The sequence below is a fragment of the Salmo trutta genome, chromosome 32 (assembly GCF_901001165.1).
Source record: "Salmo trutta chromosome 32, fSalTru1.1, whole genome shotgun sequence".
In the NCBI taxonomy this organism is placed as follows: domain Eukaryota; kingdom Metazoa; phylum Chordata; class Actinopteri; order Salmoniformes; family Salmonidae; genus Salmo; species Salmo trutta.
This window is the reverse complement of record NC_042988.1, coordinates 44,919,909-44,932,408: the sequence shown is the minus strand read 5'-3', so window position 1 is coordinate 44,932,408 and position 12,500 is coordinate 44,919,909. Positions and strand designations below refer to the sequence as shown.

General features: G+C 45.0%; 1 protein-coding gene across 2 annotated transcripts in view; it reads left to right on the top strand.

The window, feature by feature from the left end:
- The window catches only part of LOC115171994 (RNA binding protein fox-1 homolog 1-like), a 25,600-nt gene that overhangs the window by 5,747 nt on the left and 7,353 nt on the right, over positions 1 to 12,500 (top strand). For both annotated transcript variants that reach the window (XM_029729245.1, XM_029729244.1), the window contains exon 2: positions 3,402 to 3,653. In XM_029729245.1, coding sequence (XP_029585105.1) covers positions 3,402 to 3,653 — 252 coding nt within the window. The remainder of the gene's footprint in view (positions 1 to 3,401; positions 3,654 to 12,500) is intronic.

Below are 12,500 nucleotides of genomic sequence, written 5' to 3'. Positions count from 1 at the left end.
ATTCTCCACGGCGTCTCCAGACTCTGTCACGTCTGTCACGTGCTCAGTGTGAACCTGCTTTCATCTGTGAAGAGCACAGGGCGCCAGTGGCGAATTTGCCAATCTTGGTGTTCTCTGGCAAATGCCAAACGTCCTGCACGGTGTTGGGCTGTAAGCACAACCCCCACCTGTGGATGTCGGGCCCTCATACCACCCTCATGGAGTCTGTTTCTGACCGTTTGAGCAGACACATGCACATTTGTGGCCTGCTGGAGGTCATTTTGCAGGGCTCTGGCAGTGCTCCTCCTGCTCCTCCTTGCACAAAGGCGGATGTAGCGGTCCTGCTGCTGGGTTGTTGCCCTCCTACGGCCTCCTCCACGTCTCCTGATGTACTGGCCTGTCTCCTGGTAGCGCCTCCATGCTCTGGACACTATGCTGACAAACACAGCAAACCTTCTTGCCACAGCTCGCATTGATGCGCCATCCTGGATGAGCTGCACTACCGGAGCCACTTGTGTGGGTTGTAGACTCCGTCTCATGCTACCACTAGAGTGAAAGCACCGCAAGCATTCAAAAGTGACCAAAACATCAGCCAGGAAGCATAGAAACTGAGAATTGTTCTGTGGTCCCCACCTGCAGTCCACTCCTTTATTGGGGGTGTCTTGCTAATTGCCTATAATTTCCACCTGTTGTCTATTCCATTTGCACAACAGCATGTGCAATTTATTGTCAATCAGTGTTGCTTCCTAAGTGGACAGTTTGATTTCACAGAAGTGTGATTGACTTGGAGTTACATTGTGTTGTTTAAGTGTTCCCTTTATTTTTTTGAGCAGTATATATATCTGAACTGGGAGGGAACACGGCCCATGTGGGTCATTCCTTTAGGGGTTCTATATCTCAGCCATGCATTGGCCAGACTAGCTGACCTAGTATATATATATACCCCTAAAGGAGCGACCCACACGGGCCTTCACATATGTGCAGTGTTCCCTCCCAGTTCACTGTCTGTCTGTAGACTACACGATGCTTCCCTCCCAGTTCACTGTCTGTCTGTAGACTACACGATGCTTCCCTCCCAGTTCACTGTCTGTCTGTAGACTACATGATGCTTCCCTCCCAGTTCACTGTCTGTCTGTAGACTACATGATGCTTCCCTCCCAGTTCACTGTCTGTCTGTAGACTACATAATGCTTCCCTCCCAGTTCACTGTCTGTAGACTACATGATGCTTCCCTCCCAGTTCACTGTCTGTCTGTAGACTACACGATGCTTCCCTCCCAGTTCACTGTCTGTCTGTAGACTACATGATGCTTCCCTCCCAGTTCACTGTCTGTCTGTAGACTACATGATGCTTCCCTCCCAGTTCACTGTCTGTAGACTACATGATGCTTCCCTCCCAGTTCACTGTCTGTCTGTAGACTACATGATGCTTCCCTCCCAGTTCACTGTCTGTCTGTAGACTACATGATGCTTCCCTCCCAGTTCACTGTCTGTCTGTAGACTACATGATGCTTCCCTTCCAGTTCACTGTCTGTCTGTAGACTACACGATGCTTCCCTCCCAGTTCACTGTCTGTCTGTAGACTACATGATGCTTCCCTCCCAGTTCACTGTCTGTCTGTAGACTACATGATGCTTCCCTCCCAGTTCACTGTCTGTAGACTACACGATGCTTCCCTCCCAGTTCACTGTCTGTCTGTAGACTACACGATGCTTCCCTCCCAGTTCACTGTCTGTCTGTAGACTACATGATGCTTCCCTCCCAGTTCACTGTCTGTCTGTAGACTACATGATGCTTCCCTCCCAGTTCACTGTCTGTCTGTAGACTACATGATGCTTCCCTCCCAGTTCACTGTCTGTAGACTACACGATGCTTCCCTCCCAGTTCACTGTCTGTCTGTAGACTACACGATGCTTCCCTCCCAGTTCACTGTCTGTAGACTACACGATGCTTCCCTCCCAGTTCACTGTCTGTCTGTAGACTACATGATGCTTCCCTCCCAGTTCACTGTCTGTCTGTAGACTACATGATGCTTCCCTCCCAGTTCACTGTCTGTCTGTAGACTACATGATGCAACAAGATCTCATATTTTCCCTTCGAAGTTTGACATATTGTGGATAAACCTAAATTTTTGACTGAATTATTTGTGGTTACAGTGTTTAACAGAAACAACTCAAAGGTTAGGAATGTAGGTATTAATTCAGAGTGGTATAATTTAGGTATTAATTTAGAGTGGTTTAGTTTAGGTTTTAATTCAGAGTGGTTTAGTTTAGGTATTAATTCAGAGTGGTTTAGTTTAGGTATTAATTCAGAGTTGTTTAGGTATAAATTCAGAGTGGTTTAGTTTAGGTATTAATTCAGAGTGGTTTAGTTTAGGTATTAATTCAGAGTTGTTTAGGTATAAATTCAGAGTGGTTTAGTTTAGGTATTAATTCAGAGTGGTTTAGTTTAGGTATTAATTCAGAGTGGTTTAGTTTAGGTTTTAATTCAGAGTGGTTTAGTTTAGGTATTAATTCAGAGTGGTTTAGTTTAGGTATTAATTCAGAGTTGTTTAGGTATTAATTCAGAGTGGTTTAGTTTAGGTATTAATTCAGAGTGGTTTAGTTTAGGTATTAATTCAGAGTGGTGTAGTTTAGGTATAAATTCAGAGTGGTTTAGTTTAGGTATTAATTCAGAGTGGTGTAGTTTAGGTATTAATTCAGAGTGGTTCAGTTTAGGTATTTATTCAGAGAAGTTATTAAGGTTAGGGCTATGGTTTGTGGGAAGGCTTACAACAAATAGTAAAAAAACGACCCACTGTTACCATCAAGTATTCTCACAACTGGCTAGACCACCGTTACCACATGATGAGTAACACTGGTAATCAGATGAGAGGGACCAATACATGATGAGTCTAAGTGTGATCAGTGTGCTATATTAAATATGTGTTGTGTTGATGCGTGTGTGTGTGTGTGTGTGTGTGTGTGTGTGTGTGTGTGTGTGTGTGTGTGTGTGTGTGTGTGTGGTCTGAGCGTCCACAGTAGTTATTGGTTTATCATGCTGCAAATCACTATGGGACTGGTTGACTGACTGGCTGACTGGTTGGCTAGTTGGCCGGTTGGCTGACTGGCTTATTGATTGACTGTATTGCTGCCTGACTGACTTACTGGTTAGCTGGCTGGTTTTGCTGGTAAATTAGTAATTGACTGTCTGACTTGCTGGTTGGTTGGTTGACTGGCTGGTTGACTTACTGACCTGACTGGCTGGTTGACTGGCTGGCTGGCTGGTTGACTTACTGACCTGACTGGATGGTTGGTTGACTGGCTGGCTGGCCTACTGACTGACTGGCTGACTGAATGGATGACTGGCACATTTTTTGTATTAATTGTTCAATCTGGTCTGGTACTAACTCTCTCACCTTCTCTCCCTCCTCTCCCCCTGCAGGGTAACCAGGAAGCCCCTCCCCCTCCAGACTCCATGACTCAGCCGTACCCCTCCGCCCAATTTGCCCCCCCTCAGAACGGCCTGCCCGCTGAGTTCACCGCCTCACACCCTCACCCTCACCCTGCGCCCCCCGACTACACAGGACAGCCCCCCGTCAGCGAACACCCCCTCAACATGTACCCCACTTCACAGAACCACAGTGAACAGAGTGGACAGGACACCAGCATACAGACCGTCTCAGCCACAGCCACAGTAAGACATCTCTACTTTATTACAACATCTTGAATATACAGTGAAGGAAAAAAGTATTTGATCCCCTGCTGATTTTGTACATTTGCCCACTGACAAAGAAATGATCAGTTTATAATTTTAATGGTAGGTTTATTTGAACAGTGAGAGACAGAATAACAAAAAAAAATCCAGAAAAACTCATGTCAAAAATGTTATAAAATGATTTCCATTTTAATGAGGGAAATAAGTATTTGACCCCTCTGTAAAACATGACTTATACTTGGTGGAAAAACCCTTGTTGGCAATCACAGAGGTCAGACGTTTCTTGTAGTTGGCCACCAGGTTTGCACACATCTCAGGAGGGATTTTGTCCCACTCCTCTTTGCAGATCTTCTCCAAGTCATTAAGGTTTCGAGGCTGACGTTTGGCAACTCGAACCTTCAGCTCCCTCCACAGATTTTCTATGGGATTAAGGTCTGGAGACTGGCTAGGCCACTCCAGGACCTTAATGTGCTTCTTCTTGAGCCACTCCTTTGTTGCCTTGGCCATGTGTTTTGGGTCATTGTCATGCTGGAATACCCATCCACGACCCATTTTCAATGCCCTGGCTGAGGGAAGGAGGTTCTCACCCAAGATTTGACGGTACATGGCCCCGTCCATCGTCCCTTTGATGCGGTGAAGTTGTCCTGTCCCCTTAGCAGAAAAACACCCCCAAAGCATAATGTTTCCACCTCCATGTTTGATGGTGGGGATCGTGTTCTTGGGGTCATAGGCAGCATTCCTCCTCCTCCAAACACGGCGAGTTGAGTTGATGCCAAAGAGCTCCATTTTGGTCTCATCTGACCACAACACTTTCACCCAGTTGTCCTCTGAATCATTCAGATGTTCATTGGCAAATTTCAGACGGGCATGTATATGTGCTTTCTTGAGCAGGGGGACCTTGCGGGCACTGCAGGATTTCAGTCCTTCACGGCGTAGTGTGTTACCAATTGTTTTCTTGGTGACTATGGTCCCAGCTGCCTTGAGATCATTGACAAGATCCTCCCGTGTAGTTCTGGGCTGATTCCTCACCGTTCTCATGATCATTGCAACTCCATGAGGTGAGATCTTGCATGGAGCCCCAGGCCGAGGGAGATTGACAGTTATTTTGTGTTTCTTCTATTTGCGAATTATCACACCAACTGTTGTCACCTTCTCACCAAGCTGCTTGGCGATGGTCTTGTAGCCCATTCCAGCCTTGTGTAGGTCTACAATCTTGTCCCTGACATCCTTGGATAGCTCTTTGGTCTTGGCCATGGTGGAGAGTTTGGAATCTGATTGATTGATTGCTTCTGTGGACAGGTGTCTTTTATATAGGTAACAAACTGAGATTAGGAGCACTCCCTTTAAGAGTGTGCTCCTAATCTCATCTCGTTACCTGTATAAAAGACACCTGGGAGCCAGAAATCTTTCTGATTGAGAGGGGGTCAAATACTTATTTCCCTCATTAAAATGCAAATCAATTTCTAACATTTTTTACTTGCGTTTTTCTGGATTATTTTGTTGTTATTCTGTCTCTCACTGTTCAAATAAACCTACCATTAAAATGGTAGACTGATCATGTCTTTGTCAGTGGGCAAACGAACAAAATTAGCAGGGGATCAAATACTTTTTTCCCTCACTGTATACTGTTACTGGTATAGTGTATATTACTGTTATATATTACTGTTATATATTACTGTTACATATTACACTTTTATACAACAGGTGGGTCTAATCCTGAATGCAGATTCGTTACCACCGGCTAAATCCATAACGTTAAAATGCCCATTTACTCTGTTCCATCTGACTGCGCAATCAGCCCAGCCAGGCAATTTATAAACTTGATCTCCACTATAAAAAGCATCTAGACATTATCTCACATTTCTTTAAGACTAACATTTCATTTTCAACAGCAGAGATTTATATCAACCTTGTTGTCTGTCTCTCTGACATTTACAACATTGTTGCAATATTCAAATTGGATCTCCAGCTGTCCCATAGTAATGAATGTGTCGGGAGTCAGGACGAGACGTGCAGGCAGGCAGCGTTTCTCAGCCAGTCAAAATCATGAATCAGCTGGCATCATTTTTATGGATATACCGCATACAAAGAAATGTAAATTGAAAAAGGGTAAAACGAAATGAAGTACAGCTAGTTTGCAGTCTTTCCAGCTTCAGTTTGAAGTGATTGTGTTAGCTGTGTTGTTGGCTAGCTCCTCTGAACAACAGTGTCCTGACGAATGAGCACATTTTCTTTCCTCATTGTTATGGATGTATCCATGTGAATGTCACTACAAAACAGCCTAAACAAATGCAAATGCAGCTGCTTTGCTGTAGGACATTCAGGGACTTGTCCCGAAGCCACTCCTGCGTTGTCTTGGCTGTGTGCTTAGGGTTGTTGTCCTGTTGGAAGGTGAACCTTCACCCCAGTTTGGAGCAGGTGTTCATCAAGGATCTCTCTGTACTTTGCTTTGTTCATCTTTCCATCAATCCTGACTAGTCTCTCAGTCCCTGCCGCTGAAAAACATCCCCACAGCATAATGCTGCCACCACCATGCTTCACAGTAGGGATGGTGCCAGGTTTCCTTTAGACATGACACTTGGCATTCAGGCCAAAGAGTTCAATACTGGTATCATCAGACCAGAGGTCTAAGAGTCTTTAGGTGCCTTTTGGCAAACACCAAGCGGGCTGTGATGTGCCTTTTACTGAGGAGTGACTTCTGTCTGGCCACTCTACCATAAAGGCCTGATTGGTGGAGTGCTGCAGAGATGGTTGTCCTTCTGGGAGGTTATCCCATCTCCAACAGAGGAACTCTGGTCCTCTATCAGAGTGACCATTGGGTTCTTGGTCACCTCCCTGAACAAGGCCCTTCTCCCCCGATTGCTTAGTTTGTCCGGGAGGCCAGCTCTTGGAAGAGTCTTGGTGGTTCCACACTTCTTCACTTTAAGAATGATGGAGGCCACTGTGTTCTTGGGTTCTTTCAATGCTGCAGACATTTTTTGGTACCCTTCCCCAGATCTGTGCCCCGACACAATCCTGTCTCAGAGCTCTACGGACATGCCTGGTCTTGGGTTTTGCTCTGACATGCACTGTCAACTGTTGGACCTTATATAGAAGGTGTGCGCCTTTCCAAATCATGTCCATCAATAGAATGTACCACAGGTGGAGTACAGTCAAGTTGTAGAAACATCTCAAGGATGAGCAATGTAGTAGTGCATTGATCCACTGTCATCCAGGTTTGGCCGGTGTAGGCCGTCATTGTAAATTAGATTTTGTTCTAAACTGACTGTTTTCGCTTTCTCATTATGGGGTATTGTGTGTAGATTGACAAGTCATTTTTATTCATTTAATCCATATTAGAATAAGGCTGTAAAGTCCAAAAATGTGGAAAAAGTCAAGGGGTCTGTATACTTTCCGAATGCACTGTATTACTGTTATATATTGCCGTTGTATATTACTGTTATATAATACTTGTATTTACACCAGACCGTCTTGGCCATAGTAAGGTGTGTGTGTGTGTGTGTGTGTGTGTGTGTGTGTGTGTGTGTGTGTGTGTGTGTGTGTGTGTGTGTGTGTGTGTGTGTGTGTGTGTGTGTGACATATGTCTGTGTGTATGTGTACACTGCAGAGTGTAAACTACAGCATTCAGAAAGCTGCAGAATTGGACCTAGTGTACACTATACCCTTCACAAGGCTGCAGAATTGGACCTAGTGTACACTATAATCAAATCAAATCAAATCAAATTTATTTATATAGCCCTTCGTACATCAGCTGAAATCTCAAAGTGCTGTACAGAAACCCAGCCTAAAACCCCAAACAGCAAGCAATGCATGTGAAAGAAGCACGGTGGCTGGGAAAAACTCCCTAGGAAAAACTCCTGAGAAAGGCCAAAAACCTAGGAAGAAACCTAGAGAGGAACCAGGCTATGAGGGGTGGCCAGTCCTCTTCTGGCTGTGCCGGGTGGATATTATAACAGAACATGGTCAAGATGTTAAAATGTTCGTAAATGACCAGCATGGTCAAATAATAATAATCATAGTAATTGTTGAGGGTGCAACAAGCACGTCCGGTGAAACAGGTCAGGGTTCCGTAGCCGCAGGCAGAACAGTTGAAACTGGAGCAGCAGCATGGCCAGGTGGACTGGGGACAGCAAGGAGTCATCATGCCAGGTAGTCCTGAGGCATGGTCCTAGGGCTCAGGTCCTCCGAGAGAAAGAAAGAAAGAGAGAAGAGAGAATTAGAGAGAGCATATTTACATTCACACAGGACACCAGATAAGACAAGAGAATACTCCAGATGTAACAGACTGACCCTAGCCCCCCGACACATAAACTACTGCAGCATAAATACTGGAGGCTGAGACAGGAGGGATCAGAAGACAATACCTTTCACAAGGCTGCATAATTGGACCTAGTGTACACTATACCCTTCACAAGGCTGCATAATTGGACCTAGTGTACACTATACCCTTCACAAGGCTGCAGAATTGGACCTAGTGTACACTATACCCTTCAAAAGGCTGCAGAATTGGACCTAGTGTACACTATACCCTTCACAAGGCTGCAGAATTGGACCTAGTGTACACTATACCCTTCACAAGGCTGCAGAATTGGACCTAGTGTTCACTATACCCTTCACAAGGCTGCAGAATTGGTCCTAGTGTACACTATACCCTTCACAAGGCTGCAGAATTGGACCTAGTGTACACTATACCCTTCACAAGGCTGCAGAATTGGACCTAGTGTACACTATACCCTTCACAAGGCTGCAGAATTGGACCTAGTGTACACTATACCCTTCACAAGGCTGCAGAATTGGACCTAGTGTACACTATACCCTTCACAAGGCTGCAGAATTGGTCCTAGTGTACACTATACCCTACACAAGGCTGCAGAATTGGACCTAGTGTACACTATACCCTTCACAAGGCTGCAGAATTGGACCTAGTGTACACTATACCCTTCACAAGGCTGCAGAATTGGACCTAGTGTACACTATACCCTTCACAAGGCTGCAAAATTGGACCTAGTGTACACTATACCCTTCACAAGGCTGCAGAATTGGACCTAGTGTACACTATACCCTTCACAAGGCTGTAGAATTGGACCTAGTGTACACTATTCCCTTCACAAGGCTGCAGAATTGGACCTAGTGTACACTATTCCCTTCACAAGGCTGCAGAATTGGACCTAGTGTACACTATACCCTTCACAAGGCTGTAGAATTGGACCTAGTGTACACTATACCCTTCACAAGGCTGCAGAATTGGACCTAGTGTACACTATTCCCTTCACAAGGCTGCAGAATTGGACCTAGTGTACACTATACCCTTCACAAGGCTGCAGAATTGGACCAAGTGTACACTATACCCTTCACAAGGCTGTAGAATTGAACCTAGTGTACACTATACCCTTCACAAGGCTGCAGAATTGGACCTAGTGTACACTATACCCTTCACAAGGCTGTAGAATTGGACCTAGTGTACACTATTCCCTTCACAAGGCTGCAGAATTGGACCTAGTGTACACTATACCCTTCACAAGGCTGTAGAATTGAACCTAGTGTACACTATACCCTTCACAAGGCTGCAGAATTGGACCTAGTGTACACTATTCCCTTCACAAGGCTGCAGAATTGGACCTAGTGTACACTATACCCTTCACAAGGCTGCAGAATTGGACCTAGTGTACACTATACCCTTCACAAGGCTGTAGAATTGGACCTAGTGTACACTATTCCCTTCACAAGGCTGCAGAATTGGACCTAGTGTACACTATACCCTTCACAAGGCTGCAGAATTGGACCTAGTGTACACTATTCCCTTCACAAGGCTGCAGAATTGGACCTAGTGTACACTATACCCTTCACAAGGCTGCAGAATTGGACCTAGTGTACACTATTCCCTTCACAAGGCTGCAGAATTGGACCTAGTGTACACTATACCCTTCACAAGGCTGCAGAATTGGACCTAGTGTACACTATACCCTTCACAAGGCTGCAGAATTGGACCTAGTGTACACTATACCCTTCACAAGGCTGTAGAATTGGACCAAGTGTACACTATACCCTTCACAAGGCTGTAGAATTGGACCAAGTGTACACTATACCCTTCACAAGGCTGCAGACTGGACCAAGTGTACACTATACCCTTCACAAGGCTGCAGACTGGACCAAGTGTACACTATTCTCCTCGAAGCATCAGGTCCTCCGAGGCCTTTACGCAGCAGGTCTCAGGCTGTGTTCTGTTTCGTTCTTTTATTAATAGAATTCATCAGATTTTTAAAGCTGTTTATACGACTGCTTCTGTCTAGACACAAACATCCTGTGGTAGTCATTTGTTTGCTTGATTTATCGTCCCTCTCTTTATCATAAATATGTATATTGCCATTCACCCAGAGTGCAATACAATCCAGTATTAGTTTGCATGGTAATGAGAAATATTTTCTCCCCCAAGCACTGTGAAAAATGCTTAGTTTTTATTTTCTTGCTTGTCTTTTTAAAGTTGTTTAATGCGTGTGATATTAGCCTTTAGCTTGGAAGGAGAGAACTAGGAGAAGAGAAGTGATGAAGGAGAGAGGGGAGACAGAGAGAGAGGAGGGGAGAGGGATGGAAAGAGGGGAGAGGAAGAGAGAAGGAGAGAGCGCAGAGAGAAAGAGACGGAGAGAAGGGAGAAAGGAGAGACAGAGTCAGAGGAGGGGAGAGAGACGGAGAGAGGGGAGAGGAAGAGAGAAGGAGAGAGCGCAGAGGGAGAGAGCCAGGGAGAGGGGAGAGAGACGGAGAGAGGGAAGAGAGAAGGAGAGAGCGCAGAGGGAGAGAGCCAGGGAGAGGGGAGAAGGTGAGATGAGAGAGACAGAGTCAGGATTTGAGAGAGACAGGGAGAGGAAGAGAGAAGGAGAGAGCGCAGAGGGAGAGTGACGGAGAGAGGGGAGAGGAAGAGAGAAGGAGAGAGCGCAGAGGGAGAGTTACGGAGAGAGGGGAGAGGAAGAGAGGGGAGGAGGAGAGAGGGGAGGAGGAGAGAGGGAGTAGCATCACACCTCTCATAACTCCAGTAGAGGAAAGACACAGAGCAGGAAAATGAGTTGTACATCTGGAAAACCTCTCCCTCTCTTTTTCTCCCTCAAACACTCATTACCCCCCCCCCCCCGCGTCTGTCTGTCTTTTTATTTTCTCTTTCCTCTCTCTCTCCATCTCTCGCTCTCACTTAATGTCTATCTCTATCCCACTCACCCCCCTCTCTCTTTCTCTCGCTCGCTCTATAGTCTGAGTCTATATGTTGAGGCACGAGGCCAGAGAGAGATTACCTCATCTGGCTGGCCTGTTTATAGAGTGATGTCATCCCCCACTCCACTGTCTGCTCTCTGTTAAAGTAGAGAGAGAGAGAGAGGGAGGGAGAGAGAGGGAGAGAGAGAGAGAGAGAGAGAGAGAGAGAGAGAGAGAGGGAGAGGGAGAGAGAGAGAGAGAGATTACCTCATCTGGCTGGCCTGTTTATAGAGTGACGTCATCCCCCACTCCACTGTCTGCTCTCTGTTAAAGTAGAGAGAGAGAGACAAAGTGAGAGAGAGAAAGAGGGAGACAAAGTGAGAGAGAAAGAGAGACTGAGACAGAGTGAGAGAGAGAAAGAGAGACAGAGAGAGACAAAGTGAGAGAGAGAAAGAGAGACTGAGAGAGACAAAGTGAGAGAGAGAAAGAGAGACTGAGACAGAGACAGAGAGAGAGAGATTGCCATCACAGCAGCAAGATGTGTGACCTTTTGCCACAAGAAAAGGACAACCAGTGAAGAACAAACACCATTGTAAATACAACCCATATTTATGTTTATTTATTTTCCCTTTTGTACTTTAACCATTTGTACATCGTTACAACACTGTATATATACATAATATGACATTTGTAATGTCTTTATTCTTTTGGAACTTCTGTGAGTGTAATGTTTACTGTTCATTTTTGTTTATTTCACTTTTGTATATTATCTTCACTTGCTTTGGCAATGTTAATATATGTTTCCCATGCCAATAAAGCATTAAATTGAATTGAATTGAGAGAGAGAGAGAGAGAGAGAGAGAGAGAGAGAGAGAGAGAGGAGAGAGAGAGAGAGAGAGAGAGAGACAAACACTTACCTGGAGGTGACAGCATCCCTCCCCCATATGCCCCCCAAAGCACAACTACGACAACATAACCAACTGAAACGAGTCACAACTCCTGCAACTCTGTCGCACGCTGGGTAGGTACATAGTCAATGGTACAGTAGGCTTCAAGGGGACTCCTATGGTAGGTACACCTATAGCTCATCTCTTGGCAGTAGTACTGTAGACTACTTTATCACTGACCTCAACCCAGAGTCTCTCAGAGCGTTCAGTCAGTCCACTGACACCCCAATCAGACCACAGCAAAATCCCAGTCATAATCACAGTCATAATCCCAGTCATAATCACAGTCATAATCCCAGTCATAATCACAGTCAAAATCACAGTCATAATCCCAGTCATAATCACAGTCATAATCACAGTCATAATCACAGTCAAAATCACAGTCGTCCGGGTTTGGCCAGTATAGGCCGTCATTGTAAATAAGAATGTGTTCTTAACTGACTTGTCTAGTTAAATAAAGGTTACATAAATAAATTAAAATACTCAATCATGAGGCATCAAAGCCAAAGGAACTGAGTAATATTAAGAAATGCTATAGATGGAGGGAAAGTAGTGTAGAAACCTACCAAAAAACAATTAGGCAACAACAAATTCAATCCCTTTTAGACAACTTCCTGGACGTGAAAGCCTAAAGTGTGTTTTTGACATTTCAAATCTAATCTAAATCTAAACATGTCTGATGAAGAATGCAGAATCCTAA